This window comes from Prionailurus viverrinus, chromosome B2 (assembly GCF_022837055.1).
Source record: "Prionailurus viverrinus isolate Anna chromosome B2, UM_Priviv_1.0, whole genome shotgun sequence".
In the NCBI taxonomy this organism is placed as follows: Eukaryota; Metazoa; Chordata; class Mammalia; order Carnivora; family Felidae; genus Prionailurus; species Prionailurus viverrinus.
The window spans coordinates 67,808,847-67,834,644 of record NC_062565.1 but is presented as its reverse complement, the minus strand read 5'-3'; the positions used below and the strand labels follow the sequence as shown (position 1 = coordinate 67,834,644).

At 38.6% G+C, this 25,798-nt stretch overlaps 1 protein-coding gene across 4 annotated transcripts in view; it reads left to right on the top strand.

Annotated features, from left to right (window-relative positions):
• COL12A1 (collagen type XII alpha 1 chain) overlaps nt 1–25,798 on the top strand; it is a 117,242-nt gene that overhangs the window by 57,642 nt on the left and 33,802 nt on the right. For 3 of the 4 annotated variants that reach the window (XM_047858972.1, XM_047858968.1, XM_047858969.1), the window contains 21 exons: nt 185–327; nt 624–753; nt 2,665–2,801; nt 3,890–4,019; nt 7,305–7,444; nt 7,713–7,845; nt 7,980–8,006; nt 8,346–8,488; nt 11,146–11,275; nt 11,701–11,840; nt 12,273–12,402; nt 13,654–13,796; nt 15,115–15,244; nt 15,818–15,960; nt 17,661–17,790; nt 20,163–20,282; nt 21,576–21,722; nt 22,489–22,605; nt 22,794–22,940; nt 23,543–23,617; nt 25,457–25,596. In XM_047858972.1, the coding sequence (XP_047714928.1) occupies nt 185–327; nt 624–753; nt 2,665–2,801; nt 3,890–4,019; nt 7,305–7,444; nt 7,713–7,845; nt 7,980–8,006; nt 8,346–8,488; nt 11,146–11,275; nt 11,701–11,840; nt 12,273–12,402; nt 13,654–13,796; nt 15,115–15,244; nt 15,818–15,960; nt 17,661–17,790; nt 20,163–20,282; nt 21,576–21,722; nt 22,489–22,605; nt 22,794–22,940; nt 23,543–23,617; nt 25,457–25,596 (2,675 nt within the window). The remainder of the gene's footprint in view (nt 1–184; nt 328–623; nt 754–2,664; nt 2,802–3,889; nt 4,020–7,304; nt 7,445–7,712; nt 7,846–7,979; nt 8,007–8,345; nt 8,489–11,145; nt 11,276–11,700; nt 11,841–12,272; nt 12,403–13,653; nt 13,797–15,114; nt 15,245–15,817; nt 15,961–17,660; nt 17,791–20,162; nt 20,283–21,575; nt 21,723–22,488; nt 22,606–22,793; nt 22,941–23,542; nt 23,618–25,456; nt 25,597–25,798) is intronic. The other variant, XM_047858970.1, reaches the window with a different exon arrangement.

Here is a 25,798-nt window from a genome sequence, read left to right as displayed (position 1 = left end):
GCAATGAACAATGAGATTGGGTTTTTCAGGAGAGAGGAAAGAATTATATTGACCCTCATTGACTTCTTGCAGCAACCCATTCTCTATTTAGCATATATAATACCAATTATTAAATAGGAGTCAACAGTTAAAAATGAGTAGATTGACAGGAATTAGACTGATGTCTGCCTTTACATTCCAACAGTACCAGTCCCCGTGGTCAGCATGAATATTTATGATATTAGCCCTACCAGCATGCATGTGCAGTGGCAGCCAGTGGGAGGGGCTACTGGCTACACCGTGACATACGAACCCACCAATGCCACAGAACCAGCAAAACCGAAAGAGGTGGGAGACATTTGTTTCTTTATCATTGGGTCTTCCTGAGACTTTCTAGTTTTAGAGACTGCATTAAACTGCAGTTGCTTATGAACTCATTTATAACTACATGCAAAATTAGATTTGTGACCTTTGACACATTTTTAAAAAACATTGGCATGAAAAGAAATTCTGTTCAGAGAAATGAAAAATAAACGTTGTGTTATATAATCTAGTGGTTACAAATAGGCCATAATTGGCTAGCCCCAGTAAATGGAAATGTTTGATTTGAATGTCTTATTTCCCTTTGGCATGTCCATATGCAGATGCGCGTTGGGCCAACAGTGAACGACGTGCAGCTGACTGATCTTTTTCCCAACACTGAGTATGCAGTCACAGTGCAGGCTGCCTTGCATGACCTCACTAGTGAACCTGTCACTGCTCGGGAAGTCACCTGTAAGATATTACCAGTTTTTATTCTTTCTTTATTGCTGTTGATATAATGTTCATTAGGATTTTTCTTCCACCCAGTGATACTATCAATACTTGAATAATTTGTGCATAAATTACAGGGTTATTCCTTATGGGAATCACAACTGAGAATTAAAGTTAATTCTAGACTTATGGCAGCATCTTAAATTGATTCTAGGATGTACTTTTTTTTCACATTTAACGTAGTTGATACTGAGGATGTTTCTTAACAATCAGTGGTGGGTGTCTTACAAGTACTTTGGCCAAGTGCCAATGAGGGCATAGAATATAAAATAATGGTATATTTAAGTATGCTATATAGCACTGGTGAGAAGGGAATGTCGGGTGAGTGTAATTTTGGAGGAAGATTCTAGACTTAAGATTAAGATGTTCCAAGTTCTTGCTGAAGTAGAAACTTTATGGCACATGTAGATAAGTCTGTTTCAATGAAGTGAGCTAATCAGTTTACTCAATCCAAAAACCTATTTATTGATCATCTGTTGTACTTCAGTCACTTTGCTGGGTATTGGGAATGCACCAATAGATAATACAAGGTAGTGTAAAGCATGTGGACTCCTTTGTGGTTTGCACTTTTCTTGAGTAATTGATCAGTCCCTTTTGTGTTTTTGGTTTGTTTCATTGGCATTCAGGTGCTTTTTCTTGAAAAGGACAATGATTGCACTTAGGACCCTTGCTTTTCCTGGCTAGAACTTTTGTTTCATGCTTGTTGAGGTGGTCATGTTGGAATAGATGACTAGGTTTAAGTTTGAGTCTCAGCCCACATTTCTAAGGAAATTAAGAAGTTAGAAGGAGACTTCAAGGGGCGGGGGGAGAAGTGGTACAGAAGCATGATAAGGCAGAAAAGAGAAAGAGCCCTTGAAGGGTGGGACAGTATAAATTCATTGACAACAAATAATCATTTTTTATATATTAGACCCTGTTTAGAGCTGGGGGTGGTTTTGTAGAAATGAGGTAGTGGCAGATGGAAAGAGTGGGAAGCCAGCTAGGGAAGCCAGCTAGTGGGAAGCCAGATAGGGAGATAGGTGTTCTCAGAGTGTCTGGAGAGAAGATGCAAGAGTCATAATGGCATGAAAGGTGAGTGTGGTCATGGATTTGATATGGAACTGGAATACAACAGTGGAGGAGGAAGGGAGGACACAGAGATGCAGAGAGACAAAAACATTGAAGGGAAAAAGGTGCAGAAACATGGAAGTGGAGGGTGACGTTCAGGAGGGAGGATGTACAGAGTTGAAATGAGAGACAAAGGAAATTGGTCAACGGGCAGCTAGAAAGTGAGATCTGTCTAATATATTCTTTGTTGGTTATCCTTAGCCATGTTCTTTTTAAGGTAAGGTTTTGTTTGACTTGGCAAAAAGTTTGTCATTTGGATTTTCTTGTAACCATTTATGCTTCTGTGGATTTTCTTACCAGCTTACCGGGTGCTTAATTTTGGCCCATCTTCATTCTTCATTCTCATAACCATTTGTTTTTCTATCATTTTCTTTTAAGGGACCATAACTCTTTCGATTTTGTTTTCTATCCTAACTGATTTAAATATCTGATAAACACAAGCTGCACATTTATGCTGAATTATGATATATTATAGCTGAATAGCAAGTAAGATCTTATTAAAATAGTATGGAAGGAAGTCTGCATATGAAAGAGAAATTATAATTATAATAAAAATTTAAATGTATCATATTTTTAAAGGTCCTTACTAAGAAAAATTGAGCTCTACCTAGTAGAATCATAGTATGTTTATCAGCATAGCTATTTTTTAAAGTTATTTTGCTGCACACTGTTAAGTTTTCTGCAAACAACTTGAAAACGTGTGTAAATGCATTAGAACTCTGTGGTGAGAGCCACATCAAAACCTCATTTCTCATGCGTCTCCAGTGCCTTTACCCAAACCTCGAGATCTGAGACTCAGAGATGTGACTCACAGCACCATGAATGTGTTTTGGGAACCCGTGCCTGGAAAAGTGCGTAAATATATCGTTCGCTACAAAACACCAGAAGAGGATGTCAAAGAGGTAAGTTGAAGACTGGAATGGATTTGGAAATATTTGTTTTCTGTAGGTTTAATAAAAGAACCCAAATTAGTATAGAGAATAGCATGTTTGAATACTTGTAACCTTATTAATACAGTATTGAAAATTTGTTATATTAATAAGGCATTTTTTGAATACTTGATGATATATTGGACTGTGTTGCATTTAGTTTGGAAATGTTTTGTTGTGTGATATTGATCTCAAAATCATTATCCCTTAATGGATAGAGTCGTAGAATGTAGATGGTACTTCCTTCTCATTAAGATGCCTTTTATGGTACTCTGCATTCTATAAATTACTAAAAATATCATAATAATGTTTCTAAAAATAAAAGCTAGCAAAGGATGCAGGAAAGAAGAGGGGAGTTCATCAGATAGTAGGAAGATAGGGCAATGCAGCAGGACTGAGAGAAAGGGTAAATGTATTCTTAGAGGAGGGTCCCTTTGGCGGTGAGCGTTTTTGAAATGATGTTGGGGCAGAGATCTGTTTCGATGACAACCTGACTCAAGGTGGGAGCAAACTGAGGGCCTTCACTAGAGAATGGGCTTAAAACTTATGTGTGCTTGGGGGCACATTAATGACATTTTTGGTAGATAGAAATAGTTTCCGTAAGCACTCACTTGTTGACTGTGCTGGTCATTTGGATTATACTAAAGCTAATTTATACATGTGCACACATTCATTTCATTCTAGGTTTCAATTTCAAAAGAGGCACAATGACCAGTGGGCCTCACAGGATTCTTGTGCATAACAAATGAGGTAATGCACAGGAGAACATTTCTGAAAGAAGTAAGGCAGTGATACAAAAGGAAACAGAGAAACTGTTGTTGCAAAATGGTTAGGTTGCTTGAACCTGTAGAGAGTCATTATTTACCAAACCCTAGTGTCAATATATTTTTCCACATTGGAAGCATTTAAACTCTCTCTGGTTCCTGGACTCTTTTGCATATTAGAAACCATTGCTATTTTTTGTAGCACAATTCTTATGCTCTTTTGCTAAGAGGTACAGTAAACAACAGAGATGTTAAAACTATACTCTTCGTAAAAATAGTTCCACTGCTCTATTACAGGTAGAAGTAGACAGGTCAAGGACCAGCACCCCTCTCAAAGACCTGCTCTCACAAACCCTGTACACAGTAGGGGTTTCTGCAGTATATGATGAAGGGGAGTCTCCCCCGGTGACTGCTCAAGAAACTACCCGTAAGTTGTGATCATGCTTCCTTGATAATTGAGAAACAACATTACATGACTGTGTAACTGAACTTATTGGGTCATTTTGTTTCTTAGTACAATTTTTTTTGAATATTTGTGGATTTCCAGATTGCTTTTTATTTATTTTCTGCCCATCTTCTACCTTCATGTCCATTCCTTTTATTTTCAAATTTATTGTGTTATTTTATTTTTCAATTAAGTTTTTAACTTTTGAAAAATTAAAAAAAATTAATGTTTTTATTTATTTTGAGAGAGAGACAGAGAGAGAGAAAGAGGAAGAACAGGGAAGGGGCAGAGAGAGAGAGGGAGAGAATCCTAAGCAGTCTCCATGTGGTAGCACAGAGCCCTACGTGGGGCTCTAAGTCACAGACCTTGAGATCATGACCTGAGCTGAAATCAAGAGTTGGATGCTTAACCAATTGAGCCACCCAGGCACTCTATTTAAAAATTTTAAAAATGTTTTTATTTATTATCTAAGTTTTAAATTTTAATTCTAGTATAATTAACATACAGTGTTATGTTTCAGGTGTACAATATAGTGATTTAACATGTCCATTCCTTCTATGATACGTTTATCTTACTATTATTCTATCAGCCCCTGTCATTAATTCATCTTCCAGATACTCAACTGGTGTGTGTACGTGTGTGTGTGTGTGCGTGCGTGTGTGCATGTGTGTGGGGGGGGGGTGGGGAGGAAGTATATTCTTGATGTAAGTTGGCCATTTTCTCTGGGAAAGTTGTGTTAGTTATCAAATATTTTTTGAAATCTTACTATATATAAAGTGCTATCAGCGGTAACAAAATATAAAATCTTTGCCTTCAGTAGTTCATGATTTCATTGTGGAGATAAGAAAAAGTAATTGACAATGTAGGGACTCATGTAAGGAAGGTGAGGTAAGCGGCACTCAGGTTGCGCACTGTCAGGTTTCAGAGGAAGGGGAGGCTTGCACGGTGGAAAGGCAGGGGAGATGCAGGGCAACCTGCCCTGGTCCCGTCTCACCTGCTCCATTTTGTTGCTGCTTCCAGGGATGTCCGTTTCTTCCTCTGTCATGGTACTTGCATAGTATTTAACCCAATTATTGTTGCTCGTTAATCTTTTTCTATCTATTCTGCTTACCCCTCCTCCCCACCAGTGAAGGCAGAGACATACTTACTTTGTACAACTTTGCATCTCCAGTGCCTGGCACCGTGCTTAGCACATAATTTCCTAATCAAATAGCGCTTAAGAAGTTGAGGTCTAGGGGGGCGTGTGGGTTGGTTGAGCATTCAACTTCTTCTCAGGTCATGATCTCATGGTTTGTGAGTTTGAGCCCCACTTCAGGCTCTGTGCTGACAGCCTGGATCCTGGAGCCTGCTTTGGATTCTGTGTCTCCCTCCCTCTCTGCCCCTACCCCACTCTTTCTCTTTCTCTCACTCTCTCAAAAATAAATAAACACTAAACAAAATTTTTTTAAAAAGTTGAAGTCTAGAGCCGGTCTAGTTCCAAAGAAATATAATGGGAGCTACTTACGAAATTCAAAGTTTTCTAGTAGCCACATTTGAAAAAGTAAAAGGAGGGGTGCCTGGGTGGCTCAGTCGGTTGAGCGGCTGACTTCGGCTCAGGTCATGATCTCGCGGTCCGTGAGTTCGAGCCCCGCGTCGGGCTCTGTGCTGACAGCTCGGAGCCTGGAGCCTGTTTCAGATTCTGTGTCTCCCTCTCTCTGACCCTCCCCCGTTCATGCTCTGTCTCTCTCTGTCTCAAAAATAAATAAACGTTAAAAAAAAAATTGAAAAAGTAAAAGGAGACAGAGGAAACTAATTTCAATGTGTTATATTTAACCCAATATATAAAAAGTGTTGTCATTTTAATATGTATCAGTAAAATAATTATATTAATACTTCTCATAATTTTTTCCTATAATAATTATTTGAAATCCAGTACATATTAACTTTATACTTACAGTATTTCTCAATTGGGACTAGACATATTTCAAGTACTCAGTAGCTACTACTGGATGGCTAGTAGCTTTGACAGGAGACACCACAGGTCTAGAAAATTTAAATGACTTGCCCCACCTCATCCAGCAAGGTACTGCTGGGATCAATACAAATCTGGAACATTTGCTTCCTGCCCTGTAACTCCCTCACTAGAGGCCCCAAAGCTTCTCCTTTCATACCTAACTGTCTATACAGGATCAGGCAGTCTGGTCAAATGTTACAGCCTACTCCTTAACATCAGACAGTATTGACTTCTGCTTTTCTTATCATGTGATTGCTGCTATCAATCTCAGCTGTCTTCTTGGCATGGTTCTTACCTGGAAAGGGTAGTGCCTGGATGGGCATATCAGTGCATGCGAGTAGACAGACAGCTCTGCATAAACATAACAGGTGTAGTAAAGAAAAAAAGTCAGGAAAAAAAGACTAGTGGAAGGAGGTAATTTAGTAATTACTAAGTCAATACTTTCAATGTGTTTTTAATCTTTAAGACTTCCTAATACCTTTTAGATATATTGAAAGTACATCCTTAACATGTGGTTTGCTTTGCAGATGTGCTTATGAAAGTGGTGCCACTCAGTATCTCATTGGGCCTTTTCACTGTAATTATTAGAAATAAATTTTTGATGGGTCTGGATTTTGTGTAGTTGGCATTGAAAATGAAAGCTCATAACTGGAGGCAGACATTCCAGATTCCTTGTGCCTGGTCAATGGAGAGGCTTTTAATTGGGGTTTCAGCAGTCATTAGCACTCTGGGGTTATTCCTGTCTCTGGACAGAGTGAGTACAATCTGCTTCACTTATCCTTAAGATAGACGAGTGTTTATCAGAAAACCTCACGCATGGATTACTTAGATCATTACATTTCATAGGCCATGATGGCCCATGCACTCTCAGATAATTATCTACCAAAGTTTAGGTTTATGTGTATTGCTGTGTGAACAGGTCCATGGTTTTCACATGTAGATGTTCAGCTTTCAAATAGGACATTGAAAAAAAATACTTGAGATGCAGAATGATTGAGAACCAGTGAATTAGAAGAGTATTACTAAAAGGTACTTTAAAAAATATCACTATTTTAACAGAATACAAATAGTAACCTGTTACATCCATGTAGTGTTTGCAGTTTTCAGGGCTTTCTCTTACACTATCTTTCAAATGAACTGAACTGGTAAGATACTTGGTTCTAAACAATGCTTTCAGCCAGTGTCCCCATGTCCATGAAGTTAAAACAAAGCAGTTTTATTATATTGTTTGTGGATCACATTCATAGACTTGGTCCTGCTTTATCTCACGATAGGTACTGTGCCAGCACCAACAAACCTAAAGATTACTGAAGTAACACCGGAGAGTTTCCGAGGGACTTGGGATCATGGAGCTTCAGATGTGTCCCTGTACAGAATAACCTGGGCACCTTTTGGAAGCTCAGACAAGATGGAGGTAGTGTTAGCTCTCTTCCTTCCTTTCTCCCTTCTGTTTTTGAAAAACATCTTATTTCATTATAAGGAATCTTGTTTGAAGCATGTATTACCTCTATTGCCAGAAAAGCATCCTTTCTTATTAGTGATATTTGAACTCTTGGGATGCAACAAAGCCAGAATGGCTTTGTAGTGGCTAAATAATGTCAACCAACTTCCATTGAGTGTGTGATGTACATGGTGACTTAATTTTGTGTGGGTTTGTTTTTTTTTTTTCCTCTTTCACTAAGACCATCTTAAATGGAGATGAAAATACTTTGGTGTTTGAAAACCTGAACCCGAACACTCTTTATGAAGTTTCTGTTACTGCCATATATCCTGATGAGTCAGAAAGCGATGACCTGACTGGCAGTGAGCGCACACGTAGGTGTTCAGCTTTGAAATAGGACCTTGTTATTTTAAAGTTAATTTAAAAAATAGAGCTATGGCTATATTAGTAATATTTCCCCAAATTCTGTTTTTTTTTTTTTTTTTTTTTTTTTTTTTTTTAATTTCAGCACGTTTGATACCCTTAACAACACAAGGTAAGAGTTTAATTTGCTGAGCCATATGAATGACAATAATGAATGAATGAATAAATGATGAACAAATGAATGAATGAAAAATACCATAAAATCCACTGCAAAGAGATTTTCTGCTTTTAAATTGCAAGGCATCGATTGAGACCTATTTTTAAACATTTCTTAAAAAACTGCTTTATTGCCATTTGTTGAGAAGTCATTTAAGATTCAATGGCCATCCTTTACTGGGGTCAAATTTAGTCCTAAAGTTAAAAGTATACTGATTTCCTTGTGAATAGTGATTATTTGGGGAGGAGGCCTCGTTCTGTGAGCTTACTCTGTCTCTCAACAATCTTTTTTCAGCTCCAAAAAGTGGCCCACGAAACCTTCAAGTGTACAATGCAACATCTAACAGCTTGACTGTTAAGTGGGATCCCGCTAGTGGTCGTGTGCAGAAATACAGAATTACTTACCAGCCTTCAACAGGAGAAGGCAATGAGCAAACGGTAATATTTTTGAAAAAAATATAACTGGGAAAATTCTATCTTTTCTCCTCAAACTCTTTTCGCCTCCAGTGTTTAGTCATACTTACTACTTTGAGGGATGCAAAATTTATTGTATTGAATGGACTTATTTGACTCCATTTGCGATGGGAACTCTGGACCTTCTCATGAGAAACGAAAGTTGCTTTTCATGGTAGGCAGCCTCACAGCGTCAGACATGTGCCTCATGCATGCACATTTCCCTTAAACACTCTTAGCGCTGGGTTATCTATGAAGATTTATAGATTTTTAATCCATATTTCTGCAACTTAATCAAATACTGAAAGTTTGCCAAATTTCTGTTATTGTAATTTTCTTGTTTTTGCATGTGATAGATATTTCCTATATCTGGAGTTTCCAGATCTAGGCTTCTGTTCACCTAATTCGTATTATTTCTTATTTTTATATTTATCCAAGTAGAGGTTTCTGAGAAAGATGATATTACTGTAAACAACCTTCATCTTCTTTATCTTTCTGGTCTTCCCTGATTTAACAAAGTCCTTGTCCGTTCACTTTGTCTTTTTTTGAACCTTTTCCACCTTTGCTTTGTGAAATATGTGACTAGAACTGCACATAGGTCAGAAGGCACCATGATTTTTTATACCAGCAGGGAGATGCTTCCTGATTTATTTCAAATGTCTCTTTTGCTGTATATGGTCCAGCATTTTGTTGACATAATTTTGGCTATAACATTTCCTCACATAGCCACATAGAGAGATAGGAGTTATTAACAGTAAGTCACCTGACTTGCCGAGATCCAGCAAATGGGTCTTACCCCTTACCAGTAGAGATGTTAGATGGATGCCAGAGGTGGATGCTGGCAGTGGTTAAAGGTGTATGGGTAAAGTTTTCTGATACTGCATATTAAATGGGTTTAGCTGAACTGGAACCCTTCCCATCCCTGGCGTGACTTTTGAGTCAGTCTTTTGAGGTTTCCATACAACTAGTCTTAGGCAGTATTTTTGGATAGAAATTTTGTCTACTTTCATTAAATAAGTTTTCAATAATAAACTAAATACCAACTGTAATCAACTGGCTTTTATAGAAAATAAGAAAAGACACATTTGATGAACTGATAATTTGATGTCTGAAACAGGACTTCTTGGGGTGCTTGAGTGGCTCAGTTGGTTTTGGTTATGGCTTCATGGGTTCAAGCCCCACATTGAGCATCGGACTCTGTTCTGGCATCATGAAGGCTGCTTGGAATTCTCGCTGTCTCCCTCTCTCTCTCTCTCTTTCTCTCTGTATCCGTCTCCCACTTGTGCTGTCTCTCTCAAAATAAATAAACTTAAAAAAACGCCAGAACTTCTTTTGTCTATGTCAGGCCAGATTTAGGTAAAACTTAAAAGCAGGTGAAGCTTGTCTTCAGCATTTCCCTCCCCATTTCTACTGTGTCTCAGAGGTTTGATACAACTTGAAGGAGTCTCATAAACTCACCCTCTGGAAAGTATTAAATGATAATCCCTCAAGGTTTGTTATTCTTAGGAATATTTGCATTTCACTGCTAGTCCATGAAATAAAGTAATGAATCACTGATACTGGAAATATTTTGTAGAGTTGGACGGGAGAAGTAGGTCATGCCTCTGCTTACCCATAAGGCTTGTTCTACTAAGTGAATGCCTTCATACTTGTTAAATATCAAATGGTCTGTATGGATATTGATACTTCTTTTCTCATAACCTCAAATATCCAGTTTACTAAAATTAGCCACCCCATTCAATTTGCTCATATTGAGGATGACTCGTGTTTCATTGAGGTTTTTTCTGGAATTCAAAGAGTTGGTGGGTGGTTAAGTGGGAAACATCTGGACCATACTAGAGCATCCAGCCATCAGATGTACACTCTTTGTGGGCAGCATGCCATTTTCATGTGATTTTAATTAGTATCACATAAGTATTTGAATTCGGTAGACTGTTAACAAATCATACAAATTTTCTTTCAACAAGATAGCTAGATGGCCTTAAGCAATGAGTAAAAAACTTCAAACTCTGTAATTGGAGGAAATTGGGAAAGCTTCATACCTCAAGCCTGGTATCACAGAGCTGGCTGGGAACCCTGGCCTGAGAGTGACCTGGCAAAGGGTCCAGTCACGTAGTTTACACAGCTAATGCTGTTAGAATGGCACTTTGGGGGCGGGGGGTAGGGGGAGGGCGGGGAGGAGAAATTCCAGTGCTTTAGATCTTTTGCTGAATCATTTTAATGTGTTTTCTAAAGCAAATAAAAAACATCTGTAAAAAAGTAAAAATACTAGTGAATGGTGTGGAGCTTCTAATATTAGGCAGTTCTTTCTATCTGAAAATTCCTTTGTAGTTCACTTATGATCAAAGCCTTTTTGGGGAAAGAGCTATGAAATGTGCCTTGGACGAAATTTTGCTGTGCTGGCGGCAAGTTGAAATATCTTTTTGAGGTCACCAGTTTAAGGCTTAGAATGTTCTTTATGATTTAAGGTGCATCGTTTACACTTCAAATTACACCATAAGATATATTTTAAACCTTCACTGTGGTATGTGTTTCCAGATCTTGGCAAGGGTCTCAAATAGCTCCTCTGTAGAAAGAGCTTTCTCTGACAGATCAGTGAGATGGAGAGGACGTGACTAACACTTATCCCTGTTTTGCTTAAGACCACAATAGGGGGACGGCAGAACAGTGTGGTCCTGCAGAAACTGAAGCCTGACACCCCTTACACGATCACTGTGTCCTCCCTGTATCCTGACGGTGAAGGAGGTCGGATGACAGGAAGAGGCAAGACCAGTAAGTAAATCCAGACTCCTGTATTTTCTTTAGTAGCTACCACTGGAACAGAATCACATCTTTATCTGGAAACAGCGAGTGACACAGTTTTGCTAATCAAATTTTAAAATGCATTGACAAAATGATATTAATTGCTTATCCTTGCTTGGAGTTATCTGTCTCTGTTTATGGAGAAAGACATTTATTACTTTCTAGGACTGAAAAAGAAACCACTTTGGGGCCAAAATATTTTGTGGAGAGGAGACATGTGTACCGGATTACCAAAGAAATTCTTTTATTTATTCACTACTTCAACAAATATTTGTGGGGTGCCCGTTATGGGGTCTCTGCTGTATTCAAGGTGCCTGGGAAATATCAACGAATGTGCATTTTGAGTGTGCTTCGTAGTTGGGATCATACTGTCATGTGATTTCTGTGCATTGCAGAACCTCTGAATACTGTGAGGAACCTCAGAGTGTATGACCCTTCTACCAGCACCTTGAATGTTCGCTGGGACCACGCAGAGGGAAACCCTCGTCAGTACAAGCTCTTCTATGCACCAACAGCAGGTGGTCCAGAGGAACTGGTAATTACATCCTGTAGCGAAAAATGCATGTTTATTTAAACTGTAGCTGAATGAATTCAAAGTTGAGCTAAAAATGTTAACCAGTTTGCTTTAGGGCTGAGGAAGTTCATATTCATTTAATAGAACTCAGTAGAGGGTAATAGATTGCTGCCTTAGTGCCAGGGTGATAGGAGGATCCTGGGAGGTTGAGCTGGGGGAAATAATTATTCCAGGAAGTTCTAAAGGGGGATCCTAGGGTGAGTGTCTGGGTCTAAAAAAGTCTTTATAACCTCTTGTAACAGTTCATATGGGCACATCTTTATATTCCGATATTACAGAACTTGCTTCTTGACTTGATCTTGAGTTAGTATTTTGAGTATTATATTGTTTGAGGTATTGTTTCTTTTACAAGTTTTTCAAGTCAAGTGCTTTACGTTTTATTAAAATCTTTAGGTACCAATCCCTGGGAATACGAATTATGCCATTCTTAGGAATCTGCAGCCAGATACCCCATATACTGTTACAGTAGTTCCTGTTTATACTGAAGGAGATGGAGGACGCACATCAGATACCGGAAGGACATGTAAGTTGAGAAGGAAGGAAAATTCTAGGTTTTTCATTATAAATTTAGCTTTTCATTATAAAGGCCGCATAGGCCTGTTAAAAATATTTGGAAAATTCAGAATGATAGAATAACTACATAACAGGTACCTGCTATTTGTCTTCCAAACAACACCAACTGCTAACATTTTTGCATATGAAATAACAAATTTATAATGGCATTCTTCTGGTATGGTAATTTCAGGACTTATAAATGTGAATATGATCATTAGTATGCTATTTTCGTCATTCTCTTTCACCGACAAAAATTGATTTTGCTTTGCTTTGTGCTTTATAAATCTGTATGAAACAGTGTTTTGTAATTGGCTTTCATAGTGTGAATTGTTGAAATGTGTTTATCACATTACTTGATTGCATGTTTCTCTGGTTTGCTGATGAAGTGCTTTTGGTCGTCAAAAATCTGTGTGCTTTCATTTGCTGTTAACATCTTGTGAAACCAGTTTAAAGTGGTTTTACTGTGCTTTGCAGTATTGCTTAAAGGCTTTTGTGTATACTAATAAATAATTTCTTTGGCCTTAAAAATATACTTGCTGATGGCTAAAAGGAAGCTAGTATAGATGGCTTCTTATGGTGAGAGATTTGTGCTCTGGAAAGATGATGTGATTAGCTAAAGTAGAGTTTGGGGTTAATGCATGGATTTAATTTGTATGTTTTTCTAAGGCCCTGTTGGGGAAGTTAATTGAGAACTGAGTGTATCTTCTATTTCTCCCTCTTTTTGACTTTTCTCTTAATCACAGAGCACCTCAGTAGCTATTTCTTGAATGAAGAAGGGTTGGATGAAAGAATGAATGATTGAAACCAGCCAGCTGAATTAGATAGGCTTCATAGCTGTTGTCAGTTTGTACTGAGAAGGCAGACACTACAAAATTCCTTTTCTGTATCTCCATTATCTATGTTGGAAAACCAAAGTTTCTTTTCCAGTGTTGCCTCCCTTGTCCCTTGTCCTTTTATGGCCAGCCCAGTACTACTATTTGTACTAGCTTGTTTTTATTGGCAACAGTTTTGCTTCCATATAGAAAAAGGCCATAATTGGCTAACTTAGACTGAATTTGGATTTGGAGGGTTTTAATCTGCTTTTGTGGGTAGAGAATTAGAAATTTAAGGAGGACAGTATTTTATCCTGTTACAGAGTATAACTCCCGAAGAAGCGATAACAAAAGCTTGACCTACATAAACAGACTTAAGAAATATGTGTTGGCTTTTCTTTCCTCAGTGGTGAGAGGGCTGGCAAGGAATGTCCAAGTGTACAATCCCACGCCAAACAGCCTAGACGTCCGCTGGGACCCTGCGCCAGGGCCCGTGCAGCAGTATCGCATCGTGTATTCTCCTGTGGCTGGCACAAGACCGTCGGAGTCTGTAAGCAATCTGGTCCTCTTCGAGCTCAGTAAAAGAGCTGTGTGGACTCTACTGCACCTCCTGCTGTGGCTGCTGGGCCAGACGGATAAGCCAGTTACTGGAGTGGCAGCGAGTCTCATGCAAACTTCATTTCCTGATGAGCTTAGTCTTGTGTTTGTGTCTTGTTTGGTAGCCTGTGTGAATGCCAGCCACAAACATGACCATGAATAATGCTTACATGATTGCACCTAACGATTTAAGGTGGTGTACTAAATTTAGGGTTAGTTAGCAAAGATGGATTTTGGGAAAATACAAGTCAGCTATATGAGTTAAATACCCCAGTAATAAATGCAAATCATTAACAGACCTCGTCAGTATGGGCTTTTGTTGTAACATAGAAATGTCTGTGTTATGAAAATATCTTAAAGTTTGCCTTCACTGGCTCTTACAAGTTTCCCAGTCTGTTTCAATTCACAATACTATCTAGTTTTTTTTTTGTTTTTGTTTTTGAGAGAGAGATGAGAAGGAGTGGGTGTGCACATACACACACAAATGGGGGAGGGGCAGGAGAGAGAGAATCTTAAGCAAGCTCCACGCTCAGCACAGAGCCTGACTCAGGGCTTGATCTCACAACTGTGAGATCATGACCTGACCCAAATTCAAGAATCAGATGCTTAACTGACTGAGCCACCTAGGTGTCCCCTATTCAGTTTTATAAGTAGATTGATGATGTAGAAATCTGAAATTAGTAATTTGAATAGAAATAGTATCAGAACACCTAGGGAAAAGTAAATTTATGGACTAATTTACGTCTTTATAAAAATGGACAATGGCGGTGAACAAAGATAGACAAATGATTTGCATGTCTCTGTGTATGGTGGGACTTACTCAGGCAACATTGTCCTTGTCCATTTTATGGAGTAGCTCTCAATTTTAATGCAAAATCTCTCCCCTACTAGTGTGTGTGTGTGTGGGGGGGTCCCTTCTCTTATGTGTGTCTAACAATCAGGATGCTCTGTGGGTAACTACCATGAGCCCTGGATTTGAGAATCTTTATAGTAAACATAAATGAGAGACAACTGAAGCTACTAAGGGTAGTTTAGCATATTCAGTAGTTTAGTATGAACTAATTTTTTTTTTTTTTTTGGAGGGGGAATTTCTGAGGATAAATTGTATCTGATAGTGTGGCTTTGCCAGATCTCATGAGGAAGCATAGTGGTTGGCTTCTGACGTGCCTGGGCTCAGCTTTTAATTGTAAATGTTATTATGTTGACTACTAAAAAACTTGATAAGCATTTGAGCTGTTGTCAAGCAGAATTTGGCATTTCCTCCCCTCCAGATGGTGGTGCCAGGGAATACCCGCACGGTGCACCTGGAGCGGCTGATTCCGGACACACCCTATTCTGTGAACATTGTAGCTCTCTACTCCGATGGAGAGGGAAATCCCAGCCCTGGCCAGGGCCGAACGCGTGAGGCAGAAATCCTTTCTCCACCCCCTTCCCTTCTAACTAGGTTGGCAGGGCTTCTCCGAGTGAGTGAGAAGTGGGAGGTGGGTGCTGAGTGAGAAGTGGTGAGCACTGTCTCCACCTTTGCACAGACGAGAGTAAGCCTGGGTATGTGGTTCTGCCTGGGCATCCTCACGTTCAAATTCCAGGCTAAAGCTCTGGGCCCATGACTGCTGTCTGTGCTGAGGGAACTTCATTCTGCCATTTTCTCATCTGGGACCTAAGTTAAAGAGGAGTTTTTCTCTTCTTCTGCCTTGCAGTGGATCTTCTCACCAAGTGGGCACTTGAGAGAAGTGAGGGCTTGGCTTCTATGTTTCATTAAACAGGAGGTGGTTTATAGTAGTTGAAATAATCCCTTTCTCTTCCAGTCTGTATATTTAGTTTCAAACATAAGGGAGTAAATATCCTAACGAATGTGAGGCTTCCCCAAGTAACTCCTTTATACCTTTGTAAAATTATCCTATGCCCCTTCCGCCACCCCATGTCTGCCATGCTCACAAGTGGGCAACTAACTTTATTCTATTTTTATTTATTTAGTACCACGAAGTGGACCAAGAAATATGAGAGTCTTTGGGGAGACAACCAATAGCCTCTCTGTAGCCTGGGATCATGCTGATGGGCCGGTTCAGCAATACAGGATCATTTATTCTCCCACTGTTGGAGATCCAATTGATGAATATGTAAGTTCAGTTCTCATTTATTTGAGCATTTTATAATCTCTCACCTGGCAGGGGGGTGAAATTAAGTTGGTTTTTTTTTTTTCCTTTGAGAGTGTACTGTGATTACAGCTGAGTCCTTGACTCTTGGGTGACAGTCACATTTGTTATGACTTTCTCTGACACAATACTGACACAATACTGACACAATACTTTCTCTGACCCAAATACGTCTAATGTGTCTCTCACGTTAGGGAGAGTCAATGTCTTTGGGCTCATTTTGTTCTAAAGACAGATTGAAAAATTGTCTTATTGCATTAAATACATATTTCTAGCCACCTAATTTTATTCAGAACTAAGTCTAGTGAAACATGATACCTACTATTCTGAGCTACCTAAATTAATGTCCAAATGATACGACCCTGCAAAGCCTATCCTTTCTTTAAATCTGATTTCTCTATAAGATGCCCCTTCAGTATTCCAGTGCTAACTGATGCCTCTTTTCTTTAAATTTAACATTTTTTGTTGCACTTTGGTTTTGGAATATAATATGCTGTCAAATTACCTGAAAACTTTTTATGTGTCACAGTGTCTCTCTTGAACCCGATTTAGGTTTCTTGTAACTTCCTCACAGCCCTCACCAGGCATATCCATTAGCCATGGATGGAAAAACTTACCACTTTTTAAAAAGTTTAGTGGTTAATTGAAGTGATAGGTCAATTGAAGATTACACAAAATGTTGATTATAAAGCAGCTAGGTCTGTGGTTTGCAATCATTCTGCCATAGACCTTCTTTGATCACCACCCCCCCCCTTGGTTATCGTCATGTTCTATTTCATCTTTTGAACTTGATATCTTAAGCTTTAATTCAGACACCCATTTTTATTTATCAGAAACCCATGCAATTGTCATTTAGAGTTTCCGATCAAAATGAGATACGCAGTATTACCACACTTAGTTTGCCAAAGCAGAGAAGCTCATGCTTTAGCATTTATTCAGCCTTGCATTGGACAAATGGTCAACTTCCCCCCTACTTTCTGAAAATATAATTTCTTCACCCAATTCACAATTCAGGGGACTCCATGTTGGGAACCACTGGCATAAGCAGTGCACATTGTAGAGGTAAAGCATAGGGTTGGAAGAGAGATAGATATATCTGGTTCATTTCCTCTTCACGGGGGTAGTTGAATGTATTTTCCATTTCCTGTTTTTCGTCTTTTCCGCCTAATTAGTATCAGCCAAACTGATATCCCTGAGGGCAGACAAGGAGTCCATTTTTGTTCACCAAAGCATTCCCAGCAGCTATTACCATTCCCACAGTGGCTGCGTGGTGGGAATTTGCTGTGGGAGTACATGAAAATGTAACACACATGGATGAGAGGTGGAGACAAACCTTGCTGCATGCTGCTGACTGCCGCAATACCCAGTAATGTGCACCGAGGTGTTGTATGTGTTCTTACCTTTCATCCTCACCATTTCCTCCACGATTTTTCTGCTTAGTCACAAGGCTGATAAATGGCTGATCTGGGATTTGAGCCCAGATCTCTCTGACTCTAGAACCACTCTCCTGCCGCTGCACAGAGGCAGTGTAGACCTTGATTGAGCATTGTGCAACAAAAACAAAGGATGAAGAAACTGTTACTGTTTATAGAAATACATAAAACAATGTTGCCTTTTGATCTGGAAGCTCTCTAGCTGATAATTTGTCATTTAACTTCTTATAGACCACAGTCCCAGGCAGAAGAAATAATGTAATGTTGCAGCCCCTGCAGTCTGATACTCCATATAAAATTACTGTTATTGCTGTTTATGAAGACGGAGACGGTGGCCATCTAACAGGAAATGGAAGAACTGGTAACTGTCTTCATCCTTTTATAATCTTTAAGTTTTTCCTTTACCAGTACATCCCAAATATTACATTAATACTGCATTAACATTTATATTAAACATTGAATTTTGTCAAAATGATATGGAAATAGAATTTGTATTTTAACTTTTTAAAAGTCCCCTAAAAGAAGAAAAAGAGACAAAATCTGCATATTTTGCTTTGCTTGAGATAGTTTTGTTTCTCCTTTGGAAAACCATTGTTTCTCCGAATAATGGTTTAGTTTGTGTGGTATCAGTAAAGGATGTAGCTGTTAACTCAGTCAATTTAGTATCAGCAAAAAACACTCTATCATGATAAAATGTTAAGTCACAAATAAAGAAGCAAGATGATTGGTACTCATCTCTGTCTTTGCAAATTTAGCTTTTTTTTCTGTTGTGCCAAGTAATTTACAGAAAATTATTAGTGTTCGGATCCCCTTTTTTTTAATATATGAAATTTATTGTTAAAATGGTGTCCATACAACACCCAGTGCTCATCCCAAAAGATGCCCTCTTCAATGCCCATCACCCACCCACCCCTCCCTCCCACCCCCCATCAACCCTCAGTTTGTTCTCAGTTTTTAACAGTCTCTTATGCTTTGGCTCTCTCCCACTCTAACCTCTTTTTTTTTTTTTTTTTCCTTCCCCTCCCCCATGGGTTTCTGTTAAGTTTCTCAGATCCACATAAGAGTGAAAACATATGGTATCTGTCTTTCTCTGTATGGCTTATTTCACTTAGCATCACACTCTCCAGTTCCATCCACGTTGCTACAAAGGGCCATATTTCATTCTTTCTCATTGCTCGGATCCCTTTTCTTTATTTTTTTCTTTTTTAAAAATAAAGTTTATTTGTTTTGAGAGAGAGAGAAAGAGAGAGAGCATGCAGGGGAGGGGCAGAGAGAGAGAATTCCAAGCAGCCTCCTCACTGTCAGTGCATAGCTGATGCGGGGCTCCTGACCTGAGCCGAAATCAAGAATCTGAAGCTTAACCAGCTGAGCCACCTGGACTCCACGGTGGGCCCCTTTTACAGCTTACACTGGTGTCAATTTCTTATTGTTTAGAGCAAAGGTCCTCCAAGTTGGTTGCTCCCTGAAATTACCTGAAGAGCCTTAAAACCCCCAGAGATACTACTGGAACTGGTTTGAACTGTAACCTGGATCCACTTATGTTCTAGCGCACAGCCGAGATTGAAAGTCATTGGTTTAGCATAAAGGCAGGCTGGGCTATATAGGTCTGAGTTCTGTTACCGGTAAATATCAGTGTTCCTCTTTCCACTTCATTCCGCAAAAACCCACTAAAGTAAATGATTTCAGGTTCCTTGCTACACTCAGTTGCCCAAACACTTTCAGTGCTTAAACAATCTTGACATTACAAAATTTGGGGGAGGTGACATTTGAAAGCTCCCAAGAGAAAAATACCTATAGAGTTGTTTTATCTCAGCCTCTCAAGGCCAAGAATTTATATATTTATTGATACTTATTGTCTGCAGGACTGAGTCAATGGAGTCTCAGTTCAGCGACTTGACGATTTAAATTGAACAACTTTTCACTTTTCACTTTCCCTCTCTGGTACTTTTAGTCTCTGGTATTTTTCTTGGGAAATGGCATATTTTAGAATTTTGTGCTTATCAAAATATAAAAAAAAAAATCTTTACCAGACTTAAATTTTCAAGGAAGTGCCAAAGCCATTTCCAGTTTCTCTTGCAAAAAAAAAAAAAAAAAGTGTTTAAGTTGAATCCTTTATAATATATGTTATGTATCTAATAATATAAATAAAAATAATAATGCAGTAACTACTCAGCATGCTACCTAACAGCATTGGTTTTACAGGGTGTGGAGTTGGAGGCAGTACCCCTGGAGACTTGATTTGCTCTAGGTTATGATGGGGGAGGATAGAAGGGTGCTGGGAAAGAACGTCATTTTGGTCACCAGCGAGCTGTGTGGTCTTGGGCAAATCAAATCTTATTTATGTGATAAGGTGGTTGGACTAGACAGTTTCTAAATTGCTTTTTGGCTCTAACAATCTGTAATGTATAACATGCTACAAATAGTATGAGATCTCTTGTATTTTCTGTTAATCTGCATTATATAGCCTAATAGCTCTGGGAATCATCAGTTGCTGGGGCCATTTGAGTTACTGTTTGAATTTGGAAAACTAAGTTTCCCATTGAATGTTTCACAGCTTTGAAATTGTTTTCTGGATGAGGGCATCTTATTAAATTATTGTCATGGGACCGTGCAATCAATACTCATAATGTCCTATGCTCTCTGTATGGCTTATTTCACTTAGCATAACACTCTCCAGTTCCATCCTTGCTTGTCAATGAGAGGTCAGTAATGTGTGCCAATATTTGTTTGCAGTGGGACTGCTTCCACCTCAAAACATACACATCTCTGATGAATGGTATACGAGATTCAGAGTATCTTGGGACCCTTCACCCTCTCCGGTTCTTGGATATAAAATTGTGTATAAGCCAGTGGGTAAGGAAATACCTTTATTGCCATACAAATGCATTAAAGAGTTTATTGTTTATGAGGGAGCCTTTACCGCATCCTCGGTGATTAGATTCTCTTGAGAGTTTGGTTGTCACATCAAGCCCTCTCCCACTAGAGGCAATATTTTTGGAAATAATGTTCTAAGCCTATGGTCTGAAGTGTCATTGTTACTATGGGTGTAGATGAGACTCTCCTTATATTGCATGATTATAAAGTTTGGTCTGGTTCATAAAATGACACAAATGGAATCTGTGTTCAGATATTCTATACGTTATTATGATTGTGAAATAATGCATATTTAATCAATATAAACTTCTGTGTTTTCCCATTATGTCAAGGGCATATGCATTTTAGTTTATTCCTGACAGGCTTGCTTTCAACTTCCCATTAACATTTACACCTAAGTGGATATCACCTTGATTAAATGATTTGCTATCTCTGTTTCTATGTTCTGCCTGTTTGCTTAGCAAAATGGAAGAAAAGTGCTCTTTGTACCAACTTTGCGAGGGTATCGTTCACGCACCCAGAAAGGGTGTGAGCTATGAAAAATAAAGGAGAGAGGGCAAGAGAAAGGGAACATGAGCTTCGAGAGAGAGAGCTTAAAGGAGGAGAAGGTGTTGCTAATTGAGGGCCTTCAGGAACCAAACTCATGGAATAAGAACCAAAATAGAATTTCTTTTCTTTTTTTTTAATGTTTATTTTTGAGAGAAAGAGAGTGAGCAGGGGAGGTGCAGAGAGAGAGGGGGACAGATGATCCAAAGTGGACTCTGTGCTAACAGCAGAGACCCCTATATAGATGGGGCTCAAACTCACAAGCTGTGAGGTCATGACCTGAGCAAAAGTCGGACGCTCGGCTGCCTGAGACAACCAGGCACACCCCAAGATAGAATTTCTTAAATCATCTCTATAACAAATTGGAAAAATGTTAACTGAGCACCTACTATGCACAAAGCACTATGCTGCCAAATTGGGGCTTAGAGAAGAGGCTTGAGGGGTCTAGGGTAGTTACTATCATTAAAGGAGCATTGATTACAAACCTACTACATTCTAGGTACTGTGCTATGTATGCTTTGATTATAAGAGGGTGAAGAATTCAGTCTCTGCTTATAGTTTTGTATTCACCATATAATGAAACATGTGCTACAGTGAGCAGGTGCAGAAGGGGCTGTGGAATTAATGGTGTTCCTACCATCGTTTGAGTATAAGTTATTTGATTTTAAGGAAAATTTGAGACTAGTGGTGGCATATTTCTATGTATTTTTGTGATTGTTCTTAAAGGTTCCAATGAGCCCATGGAAGTTTTTGTTGGAGAAATGACATCATACACGTTACACAATCTCAATCCCAGCACCACCTATGATGTGGATGTTTATGCTCAGTATGATTCTGGACTCAGTGTCCCCCTGACGGATCAAGGCACTACATGTGAGTGACATATCTTTTCATGGTTGTAAGAAAGAGTGTGGTGCAGATTGCCAGGTCAGCCTGTTCTAATTTCATTTCTTCTTAACATATTCATGTTTCCTCAGCATTAAGGAGGTGGCCCTTTGTTGTCTAGCCACACAAATATATAAGTAATATAATTGAGTATACAGAAATGTATGTGATATTTTTATTTCTCGTAAAATATGTTTTGAATTTTGAAAGATAAAAAGTATAGAAATTATGATTTTATCCATGAATTATCTGTAAAATTAGATTTGGAATGCCATGTAGTTTTTTTTTGACATATGTGATGTTAAAACATATATTACTTAAATGATTGATTCAATTGAAAATTTTCACAGAAATGCCATGATTAATGACTTGGCCCAAAGATAGATTTTGTGGTCACCAAGTAGTTAATAACTATTTAAGGACTTAGAAGATAGCCTTTTAGAAAAATTTCTTACTATTATTTTACATGAGATGTCTTGGTTCTTTGTAGTGTCCAGAGGGACTATGTAGAATTTCTTTCCCTTGAGAACTAGTGATAGAACAGGAGGTCTGTTTTAGCTGTACCACATTTTCCTGTATGTTTCTTGTATGTTTCTTACAAGGAAACATACTAAGAACATTGGCATTTGTTTTTCAGCTACAGTGGAAGTTTTAAAATTGTGTTTTGATTAAAAGTATGCATTTTTGTCTTTATTCGTGAAGTAAATCTGTTTTTCCTTTCTTTCTTTCTTTCTTTTTTTTTTTTTTCTCGTAGTGTATTTAAATGTGACAGATCTGAAAACTTACCAGGTCGGGTGGGATACGTTCTGTGTTAGATGGTCACCTCACCGGGCAGCCACCTCCTACAGGCTAAAACTAAGCCCTGCAGATGGTATGTGTGTAACAACAGCAAACAAACAAACAAACAAAAAAATTAAAAAAAAAAAGGACTGGGCACAGACTAGCAACATTTTAAACTTCAGTAATGGAGATGCTATTTTGTCTACAAAATTATATATAAAAATGTCTTTACATATATTTGATGGTGACACTGGCATTTTCCTTTGTTGTCATAATCAGGAACCAGAGGACAAGAAATTACAGTGCGTGGATCGGAAACCAGTCACTGCTTCACTGGTCTTTCACCAGAAACTGATTATGGTGTCACTGTTTTTGTGCAGACACCAAATCTTGAGGGACCTGGAGTCTCTGTCAAAGAACATACCAGTAAGTTTTTGAGTAATCTGAAAGTCTCAGATTACTGAGGTGTCAGTAATAGAATGTTCTATTCTATAGAATAGAATCTTAGTATAGAACTAAGGTGTCAGAATAGAATGTTCTACGTGTGGGAGACTTTTAGTGGCTCCGGTGTAGACACTTCTCCCTTTGGGCAATAGTAATGATTGGAATGATGGCAGATTCATGAAGAAGGAACCTGTGGCTGGTTCAGGACTTTTATCTACAGCAAATCCATGTTGTCCCTGTTACAGAGTTGGTGTTATTTTAAGGGAAGGGCTATAGGAGGGAGATACAGCTTTTGCTGGCAGTGAGAAGGTGAATATGCACTCGTATTAGTGACCTTTACTCATTTGACCCTATTTGAAGGCCTTTCATCCACCCTTCGAATTGTCGTTTTGCTTTCTGCAGCTGTTGTCAATGTTTGAATGACTACCAATGACATCAAATTTGGATACAATAGAATTTCCAGTATATCAGTGCCAATGAGACTTGATTTGTTATCTAGGACTTAAATTGCTCTTAACATGCACTTCCTGTGATATGAAATTTGCACAGGTTATATTCTTCTAATTATTATTTTTTAATTCCAGCTGTGAAGCCAACAGAAGCCCCTACGGAGCCTCCCACACCTCCTCCCCCTCCCACAATTCCACCAGCCCGGGAAGGTAAGTACAGCAAGTTAGGCAGTACATTCAGCTGATAGGGATTTATAGCCTTCTTATTTATGTAGCCTAGACGCTACTTCCGACTGATATAGGCTATTTCTGATTTATCATCTTTGCTGAAGAGTTTTTAGATTAAAAAAATAAAAAGATTACCAGTAATTGTTCTTCTCCCGCTCAGGCGGGAGTGTGAAAGAACTCAGTCATAAGCTATAGCTCTTCAGTTGGAACTCTCTTTCCTCAATTTTGCAGATTAATGTCTAGTGGTACTTTGCATTGTCCATAGTCCCATGGTGGGCATTTCTTTTTCCTGGATGCTGACATCAATAGGCATTGTGAACCTTTTTGGCTGTATCTTCAACCTACACCTGGGGCCTTTGGCTTTGGAATTCCTGGCTTCGGCCTTGGATTGCACAAAGTTAAAAAATGTTCATTCAATGCAGTTTTGAGACATAATTGTCACTTGCAGGGAACTGGCAAAAAGACATAGTGAGCTAACAGAACTGGTCTCTCAGTACTTTGGGGCACTTCTCAGTGTTTTATCAGATCAAGTTTAAGCTAATTAACTACTGCTTTATTCTTTCCCCACGTTTCTGTTTCTGGCACTTAACTGAAAGAATTTCAGATTTTATAAGTATTTTTCTTTTGTCTTAGAGGGCTCTAGAATGCTACAACTTTATTAAACCTACTAAATAAATAAAATAAAAAAATTAAAAATGTATTCTTATATGATAAAATAATACTATATAGGGTAAATTGTATTATAGGGTAAAATAATAATGGGTTTCTTTAGACTGTTGAAAGAAATTCAGTAAAAAACCTTGTCCTAAAATATATTAAATTTTTCTTAATAGACTTTTTTTTTTTTTTTTTTTGAGAGAAAGTATGAGCAGGGAAGGGGCAGAAGGAGAGGGAGAGAGAATCCCAAAAAGACTCCACGCTAAGCATGGAGCCCAACACAGGGCCAGATCCTATGACTGTGAGATCATGACCTGAGCCGAAATCAAGAGTTGGAGGCTCGATGGACTGAGCCACTCAGGTGCCCTAGACTTTACTTTTTAAAGCAGTCTTAGCAAAATTGAACTGAAAGTACATAGAGTTCTCACATACAACCTGCCCCTCTCACACATAGCCTCCCTCAGTATCAACACTGAACACCAGAGTGGTGCATTTGTTATCATGGGTTTACACTGACACATAATTTTCATCCATAGTCCACAGTTTATGTGAGGTTCATTCTTGGTGCTGTATATTCTACATGTTTTTATATACTAAAATTTTAATTTTTTTAACCCTCCAGGTCTGAAAATTCAAATCAAAGATAATTTATTCCTTCCCTTCCCTTACTCTGTATGATTCTAGTGGCCTAATTTAAAATGAAAAGACACCTAATTTGCACCAAATCTTTGACAATTATATACAAAACCTCCAGACCCACTGATGGGTATTCTTAAATTCTAGACATTGTTGCTTTTCATTTTATTTCCTCCTCATCTATTGTTTGAAACCACTTCAGAAGTTCCACAAGGAAAGAGCATATATTTGCATAATGGATCTAAGCAGGTGGAGTAATTCCAGACCAGAAATTAAGGGACAATTAGACTAGTGCTTCTCAAACTTTATTGTGCATGTGAATCCTCAGGGTACCTTGTCATTGCTAATCTGATTCAGGAGGTCTTGGGTAGGGCCCAGATTCTGCATTTCTAACAAGCTCCCAGGAATTGCTGCTGCTGCTGAAGACTACTTTGGGTAGGGGGTGTTGGGCTACACTTCTCTGCTTTGTAACTTCATTTGAGTAAAAGAATTCATGAGAATTGGGGTTTCTCTGTTTTTTCCCCCCAGTATGCAAAGGGGCCAAGGCAGATATTGTATTCTTGACTGATGCCTCCTGGAGTATCGGGGATGATAATTTTAACAAAGTTGTAAAATTCATCTTCAATACTGTGGGAGCCTTTGATGAAATCAGTCCTGCTGGAATTCAGGTGGGTGCTGTTTCATAGTGGCTATTCATTTGTAAGGTCTTGCTATTTCCTTTGAATTTCTCTTTTTAATTAGAAAGGCTTTTCTGTATAAACTATGTTTTGACTTTTGTTATTTACTATTTTCCTTTACACATGTATTTTTGGGAAGGAGTTGGATATAAATGACAAATAGAAAAATAAATCCTTCCGTAGATATTCTCTT